We start from the raw sequence: 21796 nt of genomic DNA on the forward strand, positions 1-21796 counted from the left end.
TTAGCTACTTATTTCAAAAGCCTAGTAAAGAATGATGTGGTACTAAACTGATAAAACATTAGAAAAAATTGCCCCACAGCAAAAACAAGATAAAACTCCCTTTAATATGCAATGAATCATTTCAAGTAACTTTTTTTTCTAATGTCTGTTGGTAACAAAACAATACTGTATACAAACACAAAATTGCTACATTAATGTAAACAAGATATAAAAATGATTCTTATGGTAATAAAACAAGTATTTGCTGTAGAATTCCCCTTTTTATGTTTTCTTTTTCTTAAACCAACCTCCACCAAGCTCACAGTTAAAGTTTAAAAAATATTTCAAAACAATATGGCAACATAACATTCAAACACCTATGCTTTTTTTTTTAAGTAATAACACTGAGATGCTAAATTCAGTGGTTTGATGTTTCAACTTTACAGGTGGATTCATGTACATTTCAGCCATGCATTTTTTATACTGCATTCTCTTATGAACCATTATATATTGATTTGTTTATTCCCTGTCGTCATTCCAAATTGTCTAACAGCTGTAGTTGTCCTTAGTTGAAGAGGATGCCTGCTGGCTATTGTCGAGTTGTCATGCGATCTGTCCAATTGATTTCTGTGTGTGCGCCTAATAAAATAATAACATGAATGGAAACTGAACAGACAGTACTAACGACTTACTGCTGAAGCTGACACTCGTTCAAGGCATTAGTGAGACAGTTCCCGTGCTGGCGTGAGGAGTACAAGGTGGCAGGGAAGGAAGGCAGAAAAATGGGACAGGGGTTCTTCTCATGTATCATTCCAAATTTTAGGTATCACAAGTTTTCCTTGTAGGACACTGACACTGGGACCAGGGAGGTTGGTGCTGGGTTAGTTAAGGAGAACCAGGGACGCATTGCTTTTTCAGGATAAGAGTCCAGCGCCCCCTCTCTGGGAAAATGTATCAGCCTCAGCTCTGTGCATCCTTCCTGTCAGTCTGTTGGCCTTGCAATGAGACAATACACCAGTAGGGGTTAGGGCTAGGCTATGCCAAGGTCATGGGTGTGGGGGGATTTGATAGGTTTATGACAGGATGAGACTGGCTGGACTGGGAGAGATGATTCTATGATAAGATATTGGACATGAACTCTAAGAATCTTTTGGAGTACTGCTCTGGGTTCACTGTTGAGATTTCAGCCCCCGCCTGTGTTGGAGAAAAGTCATGAAAACAAACATTTAGATTAACATATATCTAAACAAATCTTATGAATTATGTCAATGCATGCTGTGATTTCTACTCTGTGTATTGTTTCTCAAATGGGGGTATGTGGAGGTAAATGAGAGAAAGTGGAGCTTATTGATAAAACATTGACAAACCTGCTGATCTGTAAAGTGTTACACCAAATGAAATTAAAAAAACTTGACTGGCACAATGAATAAAGCAATGAAAACTGTCATGGCCAGTTGCCTCATTGGAGGCAATAATTGCAACTCACTAATAGTCATATTCTTCAAAAAGGTGGGTTAATATTCGTTCAGCATCATATGCTAGCTATGGCTTTCTCTAGCTTTATTCAAAGCAAAGTTTTATAGTCTGTAAAAGGATACGTGGATTCAAAAAAAGGTAACAGAAGCCAAAACATTTTTGATAACAACTAACAACGTATAGAATGTAACTAATTGTAATACCTGTTAAAATCAGGAATGGTGTTAATGCTTACTTACCCCGTGTTTCACAGTTTTGGCAGCATGTGCAGCTTTTTTCTTAGTATCATAGTGCGTGAGGATGTCAATGATAGCCATGAAGTACACCTCTTTCTTCACAGCACCTACCGCAAATAGTAAGATACATCAAGGAAATATGAATTCAAAATAAATTATATACATACTAGTGTACATATTATATGTATGTTAGATATGCACGGATTGCGGTTTTCGCTGCAGATAACCGCAGATTGGGTGGCTTTGGGTCATACAAAGTTACGTTAATTAATAGCGGATTGGGTTAGGGTGGAAAAATTATGTGGAAAATATGAATGACCTAATATAGATCTATATTATAGCTTTTAAAAAGTGTGAAATCTGTGTATTTGTGGTATTTTAATGTGAAGTCATTTTTCATCGGGCACAAATTTGCCGTCTGCTACACGTGCCGGCACCTGGGGTCCTTACAAACAACAACAGTGGATGCAAATGCAGCTTAAAGTGAACGGAAAACTAAACGGATAATTGAAAACAAAACAAAAAAGGAATAAAAGTTAGATGTGGGAGTGATTTAGTTAAGTTGTTAACCCTGCCGACGAGTCAAGTGCTGGATACCTCATATCTCTGCTGTCGGGTAGAAACCATCTAACTCCAAAATGTTCATTTTTCAGGAAATTTAAAATATTATTATTATAATGTTTTTAAACAAAGTTGGTATTGTGACATGGGCGCGTTTGGAAATAGCGCACTGAACGCACTGTGCAATGCAAACTAATAGGCGAACGCGCTCTGGTGCTGCATTTCCGAACACGCCCTATATATTGTCAGATACTTGCATGAGAGGGGGCGGAGTTAGCCGTTTTAGAAGACAGTTTGAGGGTCCAATGGAGTTAAGAGGTTGTCAGCACTTTAATACTTTTCATTGGTTCATTATTTTTGCAACCAACACACAGACATAAAGGGTGTTCAATAGCATTGATTCATGGAAAAAAGGAAAAATGGAGTTAGCTGGTTTCTGCTGGACAGCGACGATATGCAAAAGTTGCGCCGTGAGAAAGTGATGGAAGATGGAGGGCTTGCAGACAGTCCTTGGAGTATTAAGTACATCCATTCCATATATATATCCATAATAATCCCATTACAGTACAGTTAGAGCGGCTTCCATAGAAACAGTGCAATTCTGTGATCTCACAACTATGAAAACTTATGTCTGGGATATTTTTAATTAAATAATTATGACGCGGATGATTAGTTTAGTTATAAATAGGATAATATAATTCATTTGGTTGGATAACAGATGGATGATGTATAAAAAAAGATAAAAGAAAGTAAGGTCCGCACACTGGTCTGAGATCACGGCTCTTCATCGTCTGATGAAGAGCCGTGAGGCTCGAAACGTCATGTCCCCTGTGGTGAGAAAATAAAAACGCTTTGAGCTCAGTCCAGTGTGCGGACCTTACTTTCTTTTATATTATTACCAGCACCTGGCGTTCAGTTAGTGAGTGTAAGCATGTATGTATGTATGTATTGAATTAAAATGGGTGAGGTTTAAAAAAGGCAAAAGCATGCTCTAGTGCACTGCATACACACATTTCTATTACACTGGATAAGAGTGCTGCCTACAAACACTACCAAATATACCTATAGCTGACAAAGCCACAGCATGTTGGAGGTCCTTGCGATGTGAACAAAGACTCACTGTCATAGCTCTTGATTGCGTAGACGTCCACAGAAGGGTCAAACTCTCCCGGGCCGAAGAATCCACCAAAGTTGAGTGGGTTTCCCGGGCTGTCGGGTGGGGTGCCAAAGGAGCCAGTCAGTGCTCCTCCACCCATTCCATCGTTCTCGTATTCCTCCTCATCTCCTACACCTTCTACATCCATCTCTTCCTGCTCTGCCCTATCCACATCATGGATGCCCACCAGCAGACTGTAGTCCATAATCTTCAGGGTGGCCAGGAACTGACACACACACACACACACACACGTTATATTTTGGTAAACATACACAAGCTACCGTACTTGCCAAATGCTGTTATAGATATCTGTTGTAGCTGGTAGGTGCATGAGACTAAACAGCCAGGTAACAAAACAATTCTACTGTCTACAATCACATTGCACTGGTCCACAGTAATTCCAATAGATGATTGCAGTTTCCCCACCTCTACATCACGCTTTAGCTTCTCCAAGAAGTACTTCCTGTTGTCATCTCCTATCTGTAGCTTGTGTCCCTCATTCAGAAAGTCATTATCTTTGAAGGTGGGTAGCTCCTTGGCCTAAAGACAGGGGAAATTAAGAGCAACTTGCAGAAAAAGAATGGAGGAATGCACTCATACCTGCCATTCCAATTCCCTGATGAGATATGGTAACAATATAATTTGTTTTATGCTTTGTTTTTTGCTGTCATTCTCAGTCGGGTGAAGCTAAAAACTGACAGCATTGATTCAAGGCCATACAATGGCTGGATTATAACTATTTGCTGTAGTCCATTCAAGAACAGCTTTCATCACATAGAAGTGAAACACACCTTTTCTTTGTCGCTGGCTTCCCTTGAGACTGTAGAACCCTAAATGCCAGAAAAACAGACAGATTGGATACAAATTAATAGAAATCAAAAGCATTGCTAGCTAGTGTCTCTTGATCTCGTAGACAGCATGGCCAATATTAGAAAATGGGCCGTCTCCAGAGAATACTTTGCAGGCACAAACATTTGCTATAAAAGCAAATATGTTTATAAACAGTCAAAAAGTGTGCAGTGAGTGTGGCATGCTTAGTGTTACTATCAGGGCTTTACAAACCTGACTAAGCTTCAGCACAGGAACAGTTATCAGCTTTTTGGAGTTGAACTGTTTTTGAAATCCCATGAAATGTAAGGAATGGCAGCAAACACTCACATTCAGGCACTTCTTATTGTATTATTAAAGCAGGCAACATGACAAACAGATGCATTTAGGCTACAAAGCCCTCCTCAGCATAAGCATCATGTTGATTGCCATACACCCGGCAATTTATTTATTTATTTATTGACTGGAGTTTGTGCTTTTTTTTAAATTAATACGGTTTCTTTGTGACTACTCATACAGGCACAAGCAGCGAAATGCAAGAGTGGTGAGGTCTACAAAAATACTGTGCAACATCAACATAACAATAATAAAGCTGATATAACACAAGAAAAAGCCTCATGAAGAATTACTATTGCAGCAATAGCAACATCATATCAAAAAACAATTTGCAATGAGGTATAGCCATGTGTACAGAATCAGATACCTTTTATATGACAATATTGGTTTGCAATTTTATAGGAATAACTACTGCTCAGCATGCCAACAAAATGATTATTATCCACCCCCCCTTCCTCTTTTTTCCCATTGTATCCTTGTTTGTGGCTCTAACGGCCACCGAGTAGAAGCTCTTCCGCCAACGAGATTACAAGTATTTTCCACTTCATGGTCATTCACCCCCCCCCCCCCCCCCCATCCCATTTAACAGTAGTTACTCCATTTTCAGAAAACACTATAATGTTTCTCTGTTACTCTGTGCAAGTCTGATTGTTCTATATTAAACTACAACCTAGATAAAGAGGTCCAAAGTATTGGTTCTAAAATAAAACACAATCTGAGCTCATTATTCACATGTAGATATCTAAATGCATTTCATTTACTGTAGCACAACTAAAAATACATCGCATGGATGCACCTGGGACGTATCCTAACTAAACAAAATACATACATACATATATGGATGCACCTGGGACGTATCCTCAGTGATGTATCCCAAGGTCATCAGGGTTTCGGGTCTCCCAACATCATACCGCTCACTCAGGTGACCCAGCCGGGGCGATCAAGTCCCGACTTACGTCCCAGTAGCTACCCTCAATCAGTCCCACTAGGGCAAAACCAGGGCCACACAATCCGTTAGAACTACTCCAGAACTACTCTGCCAGGGCTGGGAGGTACACTTCTGGTGCATGGAAGGACTAGGCTCTGTGGGTTGTCTCCTGTCCGGGCCCCTCCTACGTCTCACCAGGTCCACTCCTGCTCTCACCAGGCCCAGGACCTGTGCGTTGCACCAGAGTCCCAGCACCAGACACTTCATTCAGGAGTGGTGGGTAATGGTTCCGCAGGAAAATGGTGCTGCGGCTCCGCCGCTGCTTGCATGGCCCTCCTAAAGGCCTCACGAGGGTTGTTGTTGGGCTTCCTCCTCACGGAGGACACAGGCTGGGGCGCTAACCCATACTGCTCACCCGGGTGCCTTCTACATTCCGGCTGTCACCCGTCTCTCCGGTGGTCACCAGACTATACCTGGTTGTCACATAGTCTATTCCTATGAGTCACTATGAATAGAAAACTATAACTAAAAATACATCGCATGGATGCACCTGGGATGTATCCTCAGTGATGTATCCTGAGGTCAACGGGGTTTCGGGTCTTCCAACATCATACCCCTCACTCAGGCGACCCAGCCGGGGTGATCAAGTCCCGACTCTCGTCCCAGTAGCTACCCTCAATCAGTCCCACTAGGCAAATAGCAAATATTTCTTGACACCTCGGTCTGTATTTGAGACTTTTGATGCTCTACCCACACGGTCAAATCAATAAAAACATCATACTTGTCATCATGTTGAATGCAGAAGTAACAGAAATGTCTCAGTTATGACTCCACTGATGATATTGCCAGACAGATTCTCTAAAGAATAATGAAAGTTGCTTCAACGTTGACATGTGTTTTTTTTTTACTATATTATTCAAAGTGATATGTAACATATGTTCCTACCTTCAGGTCATACTTGCGATGTACAGTGAGGCGATGGCTGAATACATTCCGTGTCACTACCATGTAGGTCTCCACGCCATCCACTGTTAGCCTGTACATGCCCAGAAACTGAGGGAGCAGTGTGCTGCCGTGACATTCCACAATGAACTGAAATGGATACATTGCAGAGTCAGGAATTAAGAGTCAGTAATTGTTAAACGTTAATAATGCAGGTGGGTGAAGGTGTGTGAACAGTGATCACCTACTTTGATATGGTTATCACAATAATAAACTGACAAGACACATTTCGTGTGTACAGTACTACAGACTTGTATATGTGCATGTCATTGCAACACAAGTTCAGTCAGAAACTGCTTGGTAGTGCACATTTACAATAAAAGTGAACCCATCATTATTAAAGCAGCACTACAACTTTCCTCTTCTACCCCGGATTTGAACATGGTTTCCTGCTTTAGTGCTGACATTTTTACCAACGAATAGAACTAATAGAGCCGGCCTGCTTGCTTGGGGAATCAATTCAATCTTGACCATCAGGTCAAAATTCTTGTCGGATCCTGTATGTAGGCGAGACGTCACATGACGAAATTGTTACAATATAAATGTCTCATATAAGAGCAGGGAGACAAAACCAAAATACAGCTTACTAGTGTAAGTTATATTGTATTATTACACAGCTTGGTCGAATTGCTTGATTCTGATTGGTCAATCGCTGAGTTCAGCGGTGTGTTATTTATGGGTAATGATGACCCATAGGCTCAATAACCGAAAAGACTGCCATCTAATCAAAGGCTCAGAGCATCTGGCTCATCTCAAACTGCACTGCTTGTGTATACAATTACAAACACACAATGTCAGTTACAACTAAACATTGCTCTCAAGAATGTTTTTGAAAACATTATTTTGAAGACAGAAATACACAATGCAGTAACTGAATTGATTCCATTTCATCAACATTTCCTTGTTTTCCAAGGCGACGGTGCCCGCCCAGCGCAACACTTATGGAATGCTTTCATCACTGCAAGAAAATAAATACTTTTTTGACTTTTGGGTCAATTTATTTATTTATTTATTAAGTAGCCATGTAATAAGTGGGATAATGTACACCATGACTGTAGTTGTTTAGAATTAACCCCCTTCAGGATCCTGTCACGTTTCTCAACAACTACCGGCATATAATCCCTTGCGTTACATGGTGAGGCTTTAACACACCCTAAAGCATGATTCACCATGCAACCATTATCCCCAATGGCAGTTGCAAGGAGTTGCATTGGTGCGGTTGACCTAAAACTGTCTTGTTTCAAAGAGTTGTGACTAGTTAGTTGCATTGGTGCAGTTCGGCCTTATTGTCAAGTATGCTGCATTTCAATTGCGTACTCAAATCCCAGTTAGTTTGGCATTACGCTGCTCTCTGCATTCACCCACCTCCTCCCCATCTCCACCTGCTTAGATCTGGCTTTCAGAAACTTTATCATGTTGATCTTGGGATTCATTCATGTGGCCAGCCTCTGATATCAGTCATCTATCTATTCATTTGTTATTTGATTTGATAGTTAAGAATAAAGAAAGTCATATAACAGGGAAATATAAAATATCCCCATTATGCAAAGTAATAAAATTCTATATATTGTGGGTTCATAATTAATAGGCATGTATATTTAATTGGTTATTTCAATCGCAACCATTACACACTTGTGAAACCTCCCCGGGGGTCTGCAAAGATATTGACTACATGAACGTACATGTCTGTGTGTCTGTCTGTGTCCCGAGCATAGCCCTGGCGCTTTTCTGACCGAGCAGCCTCAAACTTGGCATGTGTGTCCCATATGAGCCGGGGGTGTGCTGTGCCAAGTGCCAATTTGATCAGATGAAAACAGAACAGTTTTTGGGAATAAAAACCCCCACATGTATCTGTCTGACCGCAGGTCTAAGCCAAGGATGATGCACCGAAGCTCTTGGTGTTTGGGGGGAGGAGGAAGTTGAAAATGTTGTCTATAATCACATGCCCAAAATATGGACAGTGAGGTTAATGTTGTTACAATGTTGCATGTTTTTACATAGCCAAAGGGAAGAAGTATAGTGGAAATTCGTCTCATGTGAAAACGGGCACTGAACTTGTGTGGCGGAAGTTTTCATGATTTTACAGCAAGCATCCTAGTACGGTCATCGTGGTCGAGCGAGCATTGGTTACAAGAGCGAGAGTGTGACAGGCTGCCTCAACGTACCTGTAGCCTAAACAGTTAAGTGACAAAAATGCTTCAAAGCAATGCAATGCAATGACATAACTCAGAGAATACTTATGTTGCATTTGGGATGGCTTGTCCAACTACGATGTAAATAAAATTAGGTCTGTTATAGGGAGAGGATGGTTATGAGTCTCACTTTCTCAAAATAAGTAAGAAAAGAAAGAGGCACACCGCTCAGTGCTTGTAATTCACAACACACAAAAGAATGATTGATTAAGTTGACATTCAAGATGTAATTTTAGGCTAGAAACAGATCTGCCAACTCCAAATGTGATAATGAATGAAATAAACAAGATTATGACGAAACCATTCGCTTATCCTGTTTTTTCGATGGATTTAAGTTAGTCTTGTGTGCTTACAGTCACCTCTCGCGCAAGTATAAAATACTATACTGTAAATCAAACTGCTGCCAATGAGGACATGTGGAAATGGTCTGTTCCATTGCCAGTCCAGCAACTTGTGCTAATTGTACAGATGTGCTTTATCAATATTTGAATTGTCCTAGGACGTATACCTGGTGGTATTTCTTGAGGATGTTGTGCATCTCAGCTATGTCTTCGCTGGACACGGTCTTGATGACGAATCGGTGATCGTAACTGGAGAGGATGCGGTTTTCAACTCGACCCTGGGAGTCACTGTTCAGTGGGGCACTCCTCGTCAGAGAGTTCTGACCCCAAATCAGAGGGCAACAGGAGACAGACATCATAAAATGCACTATAGTTGGTTATGAATGCAGTAATCACATTACTTTGCATGTAGCTTATTATGCCCTCTCAACAGGGAACCATGGAAAACAAAAACAAAATGTATGTGCACAATCTGCCAATGTTTCAGGCAACTTATTATATGTTATTTATTGTCCAATGCTTGCGTGTTGTGTTATACTAGGTCTTATCATCCAGTAACTCTAAAAGTCTCCCTGTCTCATGTTCTATCCCCCACAAAAAGATATTGACTTGAAGGCACATCTCTCTCACCTGATAGTCCTGATCATCAATGCAGAACCTCTCCCTGAGGTTTCGGAACACCATAGGACAGTACTCTTTGAACTTAAAGCGGCTGGGCAGATTTTCTCTGAGTGGGGCAACATGGTGACACAAGCTTAAGGAATACAGCCAAAACTAGCTTTGAAGAATGTAAAACTAGTACTTTTAAAAGATTGGGCTATTACAAAAGGGACTCATGGTCATGGGATATTTCATGCACAGCAAACAAATCCTCAAGTCAAACATTAAACCACTACATTAGCCAAACATATTTTAAGCATTACGTAGATAAAATCTGGTTTTAAGATTTTAATTATGGGCAAGAGAGCAATAACTTGAACTGAATAAACCCTAACCCCAAAGTGTGGATATTGAATGAAACATGAATGAAAAAATATATTATCTTGTGATTTTGCTGTCTTCTTTACTTCACTCCGGAGTAACGGCCTAGGGAGCCTAGGGAGACTGAACATGTCTGCTATACTAAACTGGTGCTTTGCCATGAGGATTATTTGCATTGCAAAGCTGCTCAGTTAACTGCTCAGTGGTGATGCTTTGACAACAACCTCGGCATGAATACAACCTGAACATTACACAATGTACAGATGCAGGTCATCTCAGTGCATACATTTAGGGCTTGAATACAGCATCTACTGTGCTGTCAAATGCTATTTCTATTTTCTACAACAATTTATTTTGCCTGCATCTTGGTTCCAATGGGTTGTAATTGTAATGCATGGGGGAAGTAGCTAACAGCTTAGAGACAACTCATGTACGTACTTGTTAAATAGATGGTTGTCCACTTTGATCTTACTGTAGGCTTTAAAGTCATCTGGCATCAGCATTACTGGTACAGGCACGTTACTTAACTCATTGATCTGAGGGAGAATGACATCAGAAAGATTGATCAGAATAGAAACAAGACAAAAACACACAACACATTGAGAGCCAGGATGAAAAATAAATCTAAATTATAGACACTTTTTATTGTATTTGAAACCACAAAGTGTTATGTATAGCTCATGGCAATTTACATTATGCATTTGAAAGTTCTATCCATTACATTTAATCCTAACAAATCATAACCTAACATCTTCCTTATTTCCTTCCCAAAGCTGTTATTGATGATTATGAATGCTGAAAAGGAAAGCATGTTAAAAAAAAACCAAATCAAATGTGTATGCGTACACACATTATAATTAATATCATTATTGAGCAAACTAAACAGTTGTTTTATCAATAACAGGAAGGCCCAATAGAACCTACTGAACGTTAAATCACTGACTGAGTGTATTAACCTGCAACAATCATTAACTCTTGGACCAAAGAACACAAGCTGACAGCGTAAGTCTCTGATATAGCCCTCATCTGAGCCTAGGACTGTCACGATCTAAATGTTACTTGACAATTAATTGTCATACAAATAATTGTCATACAAATAATTGTGATTAAAGTGACCAGTCAATGTCACACCTCAGTTATCACTGTACTTGAGGCCCTTTCTCCTTCATCATGAGTGCGAAATGGTGAAATGACAGCCACAGAGCAAACATACATATCAATGTACCCCACTTGTATGATTAAAAAGTAACAACTTGCTGATTGAAATATGACTTAATATGAAACATTACAATACATATCTTTCCAGCATGGCTAAAACACAATGTATGTCACATTGTCAATTTGTCATCCTACCACATCTGCATTTATAAACTGAATTTGACAGAGAGCCAATGAATAGACTAACACAGAAGCGCAAATTCTCGCAACTTGGAAGCCAATCAAGCCATAGATCATCAAAATCTTATCACCTAATCTCCCAAGAGTGTCACACTCACAAATGGGGTGTACTGTATCATATGTCTGTGACACAAACATACGTTAGCTCATAGCTACATAAATTAGCTCACTAAGACATGATGGATGTGAACTGCTCCAGTATCACAACTAGGACATCATTAAAATGCATACATCTTATCACTAAAAGAAGAGAGCACTTTGATGAGAAGTCTGTCTGATGTCTTTGATCAGATTACCACCCACACTTCTAATCAGATTCAGTGGCTCTATATCTACCCACATGCCCACTGCTCTGTTCCAACTTCTCAATAAGCTACAATAGCTATATTTTTCCACAAGTAGGTGTATATATATTTTATAGACACAGCATGTGTCAATTCCCTTACAGTGCTTATAAAACGTTTAACTAACAGGCTTATTGCTGATCAAATGTCAGGTGTTTTGTGGTTTATACAATGCTGCTTCCAATCATCACCTCATAAGCTTGATACAGTGCTCACTTACACAAAAGGCAAAGTTAAGAAATTAATTGGTGGAATAAAATATTAGTATCATACCACCAGCCAAATGCTGGTAAAATGTATCAGTGGCTGGCATGTTTCTCTACTACACCACACTCCCCCCCCCCCCCCCCCCCATTTGAATGAAAGATTTCAGCTTCAACCAACTGATGGCTACTCAGATGGTTATCAGGCCCCATTTACGCTGGCAGCCAAATCCAGCCTGAATCAGATCTCTGTGCCACATCCAGATTGGAATCCGATTTGTTTAAATAAGTCTAAAAAAGGTACAAACAATTTTTACAAATATGACTTGAGCCACATTCAGAGGTGGTTTAAAATTTGATTCAAATCTGATTTCAGGAGATCCGTCTCAGTCTGAATGCAGTAACCTGGTTTAACAAATCAATAAAAATTGGATTCCATGTGACTTGTCTGTGTTTAGACTTATTTAACAAATCTGATTCCAAAAAAGATCTGACTATGGCCAAGATTTGGCTTCCAGTGTAAATGAGGCCTTAACATCAATCCGATCTAGTTATTTGCAAATGCAGTGTGAACGGTTGGGCCAAAAGAGCAGATTTGAGAAATAAATCAGATTTGAATTGGATTTGACTGGATGCGACTGCAGACTGGGGACTACTGACTGGGGACTAAGTGTTTTGCTCAGGGACAGTTCGACACACAAACTGAGACCCGGACAACCGGTGACCTTCTCATTACCAAGACGGCCTCTCTCAGTCTCTGCCCACTACGGTTGCCCCCCAACAACACTGAACACTAGAAGTCAGTCAATACCTTCATCAGCAAGTCAATGAACAAGACTCTCTAGAGAATATAGAAGGTGTGTTCATGTCCTTGAAGAAGCTTGTGTATGAACAATTTATTGAATGTATCAAAAAGTGGCCAGCCCTTAGGGCACATCACACAAGATAGGCTTTTTCAAATGAAGGGGGTGTGTCCAAACTGTCCATTGACAAAATTAATGACAAATGTATAATTAAAGGATGACGACCACTGTTGACTTCATCACTCACTCTGCTTTCCATAGCCAAGAGCTCTGCTAAAAACAAATGTGATATGTTTCTTCTCTAGACTATTTATAGGCTGGTGGTGTGTGGAGCTGAATCACAGATGGTGCATGTACTGAGCAAAGCATTAGTCGCTTGGTTTTTCCAGTGATTTGTTCCATTTATTTATTTTTTAGAGGAGGCTTGCCTGCAAGGATGCTGCATTGGATCAAAAGCATGGGCCGCCTTTATTTGGGTGAAGTCAGTGACGACGACTCCAGACCAGTGGTCTCTTTTGTGCCTCAGTCAGTCTTATAACTTGCAGCTCTACCTGACCTGTCACACCCCTCCCTGCCAGAACAGACGCATGAGAAAGGAGCAGTGCAGATCACGACTAAGCTCCATATTATTCACTGACTTAAATATACGACTGGCTTTCAACCCCTACAATGGTTAGTTCGCCAACGGTACAAATAAATAACTTGCGGAATTGAACCGTTATCGCAGCTACAAAGAGCTGCACAGATCCACATCCCATCCATGCAAGGGTGGATGGATGGATGTGGGCCAACAACTAGCCAGTTGCTACCAAATGCTGCTCGCAAGAGGGCTAGCTCTGTCAGCACATATCGGTTAAAGCATGCTACCAAGTACCTGGCAAACATCAATCACCCATAAACTACAGTCGTTAAGTTACATGACTCACTGATGGCATGGCCAGCATGTCACACAGTTGGTTTGATAGATGCACGGCAGCTGGCTAATCCAGCCAGCAATCTAAAATCAAAACAGCACACACGGGTTTAGTGAACTTAGCTGTTGAAGGGAAGGTAAACAAATCGTGTCATATTTACCGTATGGTTGACACCCCACATTAAAACGCTGAGAATAGGCTCACTGGCGCGGAATAATTTCACTTTCTGTCCAATAAAATGTTTCTTTTTCGTCTTGGTTTTGCTGGCGCTCACGGGCGCTGCGCTGGTACAGTTGGATGCCATGTCTGTGGCGGCTGGGAATTAAAGATTCAACCTGCCACTACTGAAGCCTCTTACAACAACACTATTAAATGTTCAAGTTAAGAGCATAAAATCTATAAGTGCGTCATGTCAGCTCGTCCAACTTGCGGTGTCTTTGAATCATATGATATCTTGTAGTAAATCAGCGGTGTTGCATTTTGCGCCGTCACCACCCTTCCTTCCTCCCCGGTTCGGAGCAGCAGGCCACGGTGTGGTTCGGTTAGATCAGCGGGCGCACAGAGCGAGCGGGACGGCCATCGGGACACGGGACAACACGCCGCCTTCCACCCGGGACTCACGACTCCCGTAACCTTCTGCTGTCGTCTGCCACCCGTAGCGGTTGGAGATAGTTTTATTTTGAGGTGAGTAGTCCCATTATGATACGCCTGAGATTGTTGTCACCACCAGCTTTTGGGGTCTCTCCTCAAGATGGCGTCTCTGATCCACTTCGCAGTGAATTGCGCCCCCAAAAGGCTGGAGCGTAGAACTACAAGAACTCAAAGCTCGCAGTCCCAGGTCTACGCGAGATGAATACGGTACATTTATGATTTTTTTTTTTATGTGGAGCGGTGAAACATATTACATTTTCATGCTATATTCTAAAAGCCTCAGTCCCAGTAGGCCTACACTAGGCTACACATTTTTTAAAGACTAAATGCTTATAGTGTGAGACGAGGGTGTCAGAATTTAGTCTTTTAAAAATCTTTCCAAAAATCTTGTCAAAACTCTTGTAGTGCATGGGAGACCTTTTTTGAAAATAAAGAATTCAACACGGGTTTCATGTTCTGCTGTATTAATTGGTCTCATTTTTTTCATGTCTTATTACAACAACACTACCAATAAAACAATACGTTCTATCATTATAATAATATAACGTATTGTTTTATTGGTAGTGTTGTTGTTATTGTATTTAAAAAACGAAATAAAATGAAAAAAATTGTTATTCTCAAATGCAGTTGTGTCTGCTGCCACTGTAGAATATAAATATAAATTCATGGTGAGGTGAGCTTTAGAATCTCAGGCAAAAACGGGGCGTGGTAATGATATAACATTCCAATTTGAATTACTAGATGATAAATATTTTATTGAAAATGCTATAATTGTAACAAGAAAAATTAAGCTATGGGCTTAAGCTTTAACAATAATATAATGCTGGAGATGGGATGGGATGTAAAATGTAGCATGGTAGTGAAAACCCTGTATGCCCCTTGAACAAGGCGACAAAATAATATCACGTGATTCAAAATGGGCAGTCCTCCGACGGTACTGAAAAAAAGCCATTTTCTGGCGCTGCTGCAAATTCTAACCAAGTCCAAATAATTTACCTGGATCCTCGTTTTGGAGGAGTGTGGAACTTTTATGTCATATCAGGTAAGAATGAAGCACCGGTGATGAATCTTTATTCAACGCAATGCACATGTTTACTTAAACACACACAAAAGTGCACGGTGTCACATTTTGACTCTCTTGTTCGTCTCTGATAGAACACTGTCAGTGGATTTAAGATGGCTGCTTTGTGTACCAGTGTGATTTTTTTTAAGCTTTACCTCTCCAGTAATAAGCCATTGTGTTAAATAGATTTTATTCTGACCCCCGATTACACGGGAACGCGCTACCGAAATTCAAATGCTATTTTGTTGGACCGCTGGTTGAGTAACAGAAATGATGCACGAGATGAGGCCACACAGGGGCAATTGAATACTAGGGTCCTGTGCAGAGTAGACCCTGCGCTGGTGTATTCTCAACACACAATTTGTTGGCAAATCTATAGTAGAAAACGAAACGGCACATTATTTTGACTGGCACCAATGCCCCATGATGCAGAAAAACACGGGACAAGGGAAATAAACAATAGTTGAGACAAAGTTAATCGACCCTTTTCTGTCATATGATCATGTTACAGCAGACGTATTATACCTAATGAGTGCATTTACCAATTTGCTTGTTCTGCAGATATTTCCAAATGGATAAAATGCAACCCAACCGTATTAAAATCACAGATCTTAATCCAAATCTCACATGCCCCCTGTGTGCTGGTTACTTCATTGATGCTACAACCATTGTAGAATGCCTGCACTCATGTAAGTTTTAAATAATGGATGCAAATGTATTATGTACCCTAATGGCATTGGTAAATTTGATATGCATAAACATTTGTCAGTAAGCAAACAAATCCAGACTTTTTAGCACAGCTCTGTTCTTGAATCTCATTCTCTTTTCTACCTGTCTGCTCTGTACAGTTTGTAAGACATGTATTGTTGCCTTTCTGGAGACGAACAAGTTCTGTCCTCGATGTGATGTCCAGGTACACAAGACGTGTCCACAGCTCAGCATCAGGTAAGTCAAACAAAGTTTGCATGAGGTTGCACTTTTAAATACAAATAAACATTCTCTTCAATAACTAATTACTTTATTTTATTTTCAGAGCGGATAAAACTCTACAAGATATTGTGTACAAGCTAGTTCCTGGGTTATTTAAAGGTGAGGTCACATTTGCTGAGGAAGAGAGCGCAAAATTGTAGAAGCAAAACTAGTAGAAGACACATTTGTTTTGTCCTTAGTACTCCTGTTGATGTCCTGTTCACAATGGTAAGAATGCCTAGAAATCTTGTTTTTGTTTGTGTTGAACTTAGATGAGATGAAACGGAGACGGGACTTTTATGCAGAGAACCGGGTTCTGGAGCCAGGAGAAGTGGTTGAGACCTTTAACATTGCAGAGGATGAAATCATCAGCCTCTCTATACAGTTCTATGAGAGGAACAAGTCAGTACTTCAATACCACTACATTATCAATACTAAATAAGTAATTCTGAGGGAAACACTGACATACTCAAAAGAACATTACCTATGAGAGAAAATCATGACATTTGATTATGCTTTAGTTTATTCAAATTGCACATTTTAGATGCATAAAAAAACGCTATGGTAGAATGTAGTTTCTTTTCCTCACATAAATTGTGTTATGTGTATTGAGTTGACAATTTTTACATCCTTTTTTTTTCTGTATACCCACAGAAATAATGATAGACAACATGCGGATGTGGATGGAGACAAGGTAGGAATCTAGGAAAGTTTACTGAAGCAATACTTGGACAGACACTTACCCACCTGCCCATGGCAGGTATAAAAAATGTTCGGCAGGTGGAGCTTTCAGGTTGCTCGGCCTGTCAAGTGCTCGTTTGAGGTGTGACACAGCCGTCTAAACATAACACGAGATCAGGGGTGTAGTAGGGGAGGGGGGAGCGCCATCCCCCCACTTCTCTCACGCCTACATTTTTTTGGGGCAAAAATACGTTTTTTTTTGTACTTGTCATGTACTTGTATGGATACAATTAAGCATTGAAAACCCTGTTTCTAAATAGGCTATACACGTCTGCATGTTTTATAGTGTGTGTGTGTTGCGCACGCAAATGCGCATGCGTCTTATGGGGTGTCCCCCCACTTCTAAAAGTAGCACTACAACACTGCACAAGATATCTGTCTAGTGTCTAAACACCTGCATGTGGCCAGAGTGCTCTGTTTTCTGGTCTGTGGACTGTAAAATAAGAGCTTTCACTGTTGCTATACTTAATGTGTGTGAACCCATAGTCATAGCCATGGAGGCATTTGGCATAAAAATTGAGGTATGACATTTTTTATCACACAGCCCCAGAAAGTAATATAAAAAAACATTACATTGAATGGTAATTCAAATTTGACCTATCATTTTATAATTTACAATTTTCTTTTCGGGCAAGAGGGCATGACCTTTGGACAAGTAGAACATGATAGGCACTTGCTCGTCTGAGACTTTAGTGTGAATCCCTGCGACACTCGTTTTTTATGGTGTTGCTCTCTTTGCCTCAATTTACCACAATCTTCTTTGTTTCAGGCCAATGGGAAGCGTTTCCTGCAGTGCCCGGCAGCTATGTCTGTCATGCATTTAGCAAAATTTCTTCGAAGCAAAATGGACATTCCCAGCAGTTATCGGGTAATGCAACAGTTTCTCACAACAGCACCCATATACTTTTATAGACATACCGGTATTCTCTCCTTTTTTTTTTCTTTTTTTTTTACGGGACAGTGCATGTTAATGAACATTCAATACATGTATAAGAATTTAATCAATTGAACATGATCTCATGTAAACATGCCAGATTTAGCTATAAGCTAATTTCCATCCGTAGTGTGTAATATGAATGTATTTAGTGTGAGTGCAACATTAGAAAGAAATCTGACAGATGTTATTTTGTGGCCTCATAACTCATCTTTCCTCTGTAATACAGGTAGAGGTGTTGTATGGGGATGAGCCCTTGAAGGACTATTACACACTCATGGATATTGCCTACTTCTACGAGTGGAGACGAGTGAGTGCCTTACATTTACACAACTTTAAAAGAGTAGTTCACCCCAAAATATATATATATATATATATACATTTTTTATTACAATTACACACCCCATGAAGCCTTGAATTGATTGTTTTGTTTTTGTTACATTCCTAAACCAATAATTTGATGACCGGCAGAATCTCCTCCGGTAGGAGACTCAAAGAGTCCGCCATCAAATAAATGGTTGAGGAATTTGACAAAAACGAAACAATCCACAAATTCAAGGATTATGGGATGTGTAATTGATTAAATCAGTAATCTTTTCGGTGAACTACTCCAATGTCTTTATCTTCTACTTGTTTGGTCGACTTCTGAGTATCACTGGCTTGTCTGGTCAAGTTGGGTTGAACATCGTCAAAGCATGAAATATTCTTGAGTAACCAGTGTTGTTAGCCCATTTGATTAAATGGGTCCACACACAAACACATTGGTTATTCAGGGTTCCTTGCAATGTTTGTCCAGAGCTGATATTTTTGTTGCCCGCACAGAATACAAAACTCTGATGCTGGCATTCAAAGCAACCAAAGGTATGGCTCCCCCATATCTTGCAAGTATGATCGAACCCTACAAACCCTCCCGTGCACTCAGATCAGCCAACGCATGGAAGCTGGAAGTACCTTCATTAAAAACAACGCTCCGCCTCCACACGTCCCAAACTCTTCTCCCTTCTGGCTCCAAAACTATGGGATGCACTTCCCATTACAATCAGAACTGCAGCCTCACTCCCAATCTTCTGCCGTAGTCTGAAAACCCACCTCTTCAGACTCCCATCATGGCCCGTAGCACTTGTCCTAGCCCCTTAGATAGTACTTTATGTAGACTTGGATAATATTTTATACAGACTTATAGCATGTTACGTAGACAGCACTAGAATTGCATTTTATGTAGTCATAGCACTTATACAGTATATATGTATAGTATAGTATGCATAGTTTATGTATAATTTCATTATATCGATATTCCACTGTTATGTTCTTACACGTTTCATGATAACTACTTTTTATGTATGTGATGTATTGCCATGCTTTTTGTTCTTGCTTAATGTAAATCGCTCTGGATTTACAATTTAGGCTAAATGCCTAAATTGTTTGGATATGATATATCTATTTTTCTAACAAAGGTGTTCTTTCCAGCATTCAAAATCGTAAAAATACACAAACTCATTAAACAAAAATCACACCCGTGTGAACTGAGTGGTGCAACTCCCCCCTGTCCCCCCCCCCCTCTCTCTCTCATTAGCAGGCAACAGTGCAGCACTATCTCTCTCTCTCTGTTTCTGGCACAACAGCGCCACTTTTGCCCCTACTGGTACTCATAGTCACATAGGTTAACACAGACATTTCTGTTCCTTGGAGTGGTTGCACCACTCAAAAACATTGACTACAGACCTGCACGCACAGCAACATGGTCAAACTGTGTGGCCTTGCACACCTGGCTCCCATCAACCCACTGCCAGGTGTGAATTATATTAACAACCTACTGTGATTAACATGATGTCATCGTCATTACCAAGGCCACAACCTATGCACCATTCATTCATGGATAGATGAAACAAAGAGGCACGGTGGCACAGTCGGTAGTGCTGTCGCCTCACAGCTAGAGGGTCCTGGGTTCGATTCCCACTGGGGGCGTGTTTCTCCTCCGTGTCATCAGTGCCCATACCCAAGGCGGGGTTGGTGAAATGGCCTTTCTGTGTGGAATTTGCATGTTATCCCGTGTCCCCTACGGTAGGCACTCTCACAAAAAACATGCAGTAATCCTGGTCTCTAAACTACCTCCCCCTGGCCAGCCAGGGTGCCTGATGGAGGGGAAAGGAACTGGTCGGAATAACCCCTGTCCCCTGTCAGTTGAAAAGAAGCAGCTTGGACTCGATCTAGTCTAAACAGCTGCATGAGGCTTTTATAGCAATACTGAGAATATGCAGGAACTTCAGCTTAACACATTCAGAGATTCGGAACCCAGTTTAGACACCTAATGGCTCTACATACTGTAGTACCATTTGACAAAGGTGGTGTATCGCAATTTTAAGATGGGTGCCATATACCACCAAAAGAGGTTCCCAATGATTATCATTTCATCTATGCAGTATCATAAGCTACTACATAAGACTTCTGTTATCTCTGCACCTCCTTACAGACTGGACCCATCCCCTTGCAGTACTTGGTCAAACCGACCCGAAAGCGCAGGAGAGTGTCCTTGTCTGCTGTCCAGGGCCATTCCGATGGTGTCAACACCAGCCCCACCTCAGAGAGTGACACTCACAGCGACAAAGTCCACAGTCCTGCCGTTGCTCAAGCATCCAGGGCCTCGTCACTACCCAGCCCTGCATCTCACAGCCTCACTCCTGCCCTCCAAAGCTCAAATGGTACCACAGTGTCCAACAACACTCAGCGACATTCTCTGTCCTCTAAATCGGGCAGCAGTGCTCGTAAGGTGACTGTCAATGGCACCAGCTCTGGAGGTGGCAAAGAGGAGGCAAGGGGAGGTGATAAAAGCGGTTTACCTCCTCCGACCTAAACCTGCATGAAGAGCAACTGGGAGGACATTGTTTTAAATTGCTCCCTACTTCCATGTCACCTCTCAACCAGAACAAAAAAAGAAGAATAAACCAGGTGAAAACTTCTTCCTGGAGAAATGGGATGGAGATTGTTTTCATTATTTCAGCAAAAAGACTGAAATGTGCAGCCAAATAGACGCTTGTGTGCGTGTGTGCGTGCGTGTGTGCGCGTGGTTGTGTGTTAGACTAGAACAATGCACACATACAAAATGTACAGTATGTATCAAATGTGAGCATGTGTGCATACATATGTATAAACTATCTTTTATACAAGATATTGTAATTGTTTTGTATTGTATATGCAGTAGTTGTTTCTTTCCCATAGTTCATCAACACTGAGTTGGCTAAGTATGACTTTGGACAAAATGCTCAACTGCATTGCAGTGCAATTCACAGCATAAGTTGGATGTAAAAAGGTCTAAACCAATTGTCATGCCTTTTGACAGTCATGTTATAACTACTGTATAAGTGTTCAGTATAAGCAACCATTCATCTGGTACTGTAGAAACCATGCTTTGTCAAGGATAGCTTGCATAAAATGTTGATGCACTTTCTCAATTTTAGACCATAAAATCCAAGCCAAACAAGTGTGCTTTACAATGGGAATGGGGTTATCCGTTAAAATAAAATACTGTAGACAACCCCAAGCACTACCAAGTTGAAAAACCAAGGTTTGTCGAAGAGAGACCATATACCTGTTCTTATGGCAGACAAGAACTCAAAAGGGATTTGATATTTCATCACATCTTTTATATTTACCATACATTTCAACATTCCTTTTGTTTGTTTGAACATAAAATGATACGTTATGTTTATCAGCCATATGTGCATGTTTTAGGTCAATAAAATGTTTACTTACTAGGTTTTGA

At 40.6% G+C, this 21796-nt stretch overlaps 2 protein-coding genes across 4 annotated transcripts; one reads left to right on the plus strand and one right to left on the minus strand.

Moving 5' to 3' along the window:
* Positions 1–85: 85 nt before the first annotated feature.
* LOC306921710 (phosphatidylinositol 5-phosphate 4-kinase type-2 beta-like) lies at positions 86–13993 on the minus strand. 2 transcript variants are annotated; one of them, XM_079498977.1, is made up of 10 exons: positions 13839–13993; positions 10455–10552; positions 9666–9762; positions 9203–9355; positions 6446–6592; positions 4200–4238; positions 3835–3948; positions 3373–3634; positions 1695–1798; positions 86–1173 (listed from the first exon to the last, which is right to left on the minus strand). In XM_079498977.1, the coding sequence occupies exons 1-10, from the start codon at positions 13980–13982 to the stop codon at positions 1093–1095; spliced, it is 1239 nt and encodes a 412-aa protein (XP_079355103.1). In that variant the 5' UTR covers positions 13983–13993; the 3' UTR covers positions 86–1092. The 2 variants fall into 2 exon arrangements, with proteins under 2 accessions (XP_079355103.1, XP_079355102.1); XM_079498976.1 differs by having other exon boundaries at positions 1695–1801.
* A 226-nt stretch (positions 13994–14219) lies between these two features.
* Positions 14220–21796, plus strand: LOC306921713 (polycomb group RING finger protein 2-like). 2 transcript variants are annotated; one of them, XM_079498981.1, is made up of 10 exons: positions 14220–14362; positions 14455–14536; positions 15954–16081; positions 16241–16337; positions 16426–16481; positions 16634–16763; positions 17016–17055; positions 17872–17970; positions 18266–18346; positions 20507–21796. In XM_079498981.1, the coding sequence occupies exons 3-10, from the start codon at positions 15964–15966 to the stop codon at positions 20885–20887; spliced, it is 1002 nt and encodes a 333-aa protein (XP_079355107.1). In that variant the 5' UTR covers positions 14220–14362; positions 14455–14536; positions 15954–15963; the 3' UTR covers positions 20888–21796. The 2 variants fall into 2 exon arrangements, with proteins under 2 accessions (XP_079355107.1, XP_079355106.1); XM_079498980.1 differs by lacking the exons at positions 14220–14362; positions 14455–14536 and adding an exon at positions 15225–15371.

Source organism: Electrona antarctica (assembly GCF_951216825.1).
Source record: "Electrona antarctica genome assembly, chromosome: 4".
NCBI classification, from domain to species: domain Eukaryota; kingdom Metazoa; phylum Chordata; class Actinopteri; order Myctophiformes; family Myctophidae; genus Electrona; species Electrona antarctica.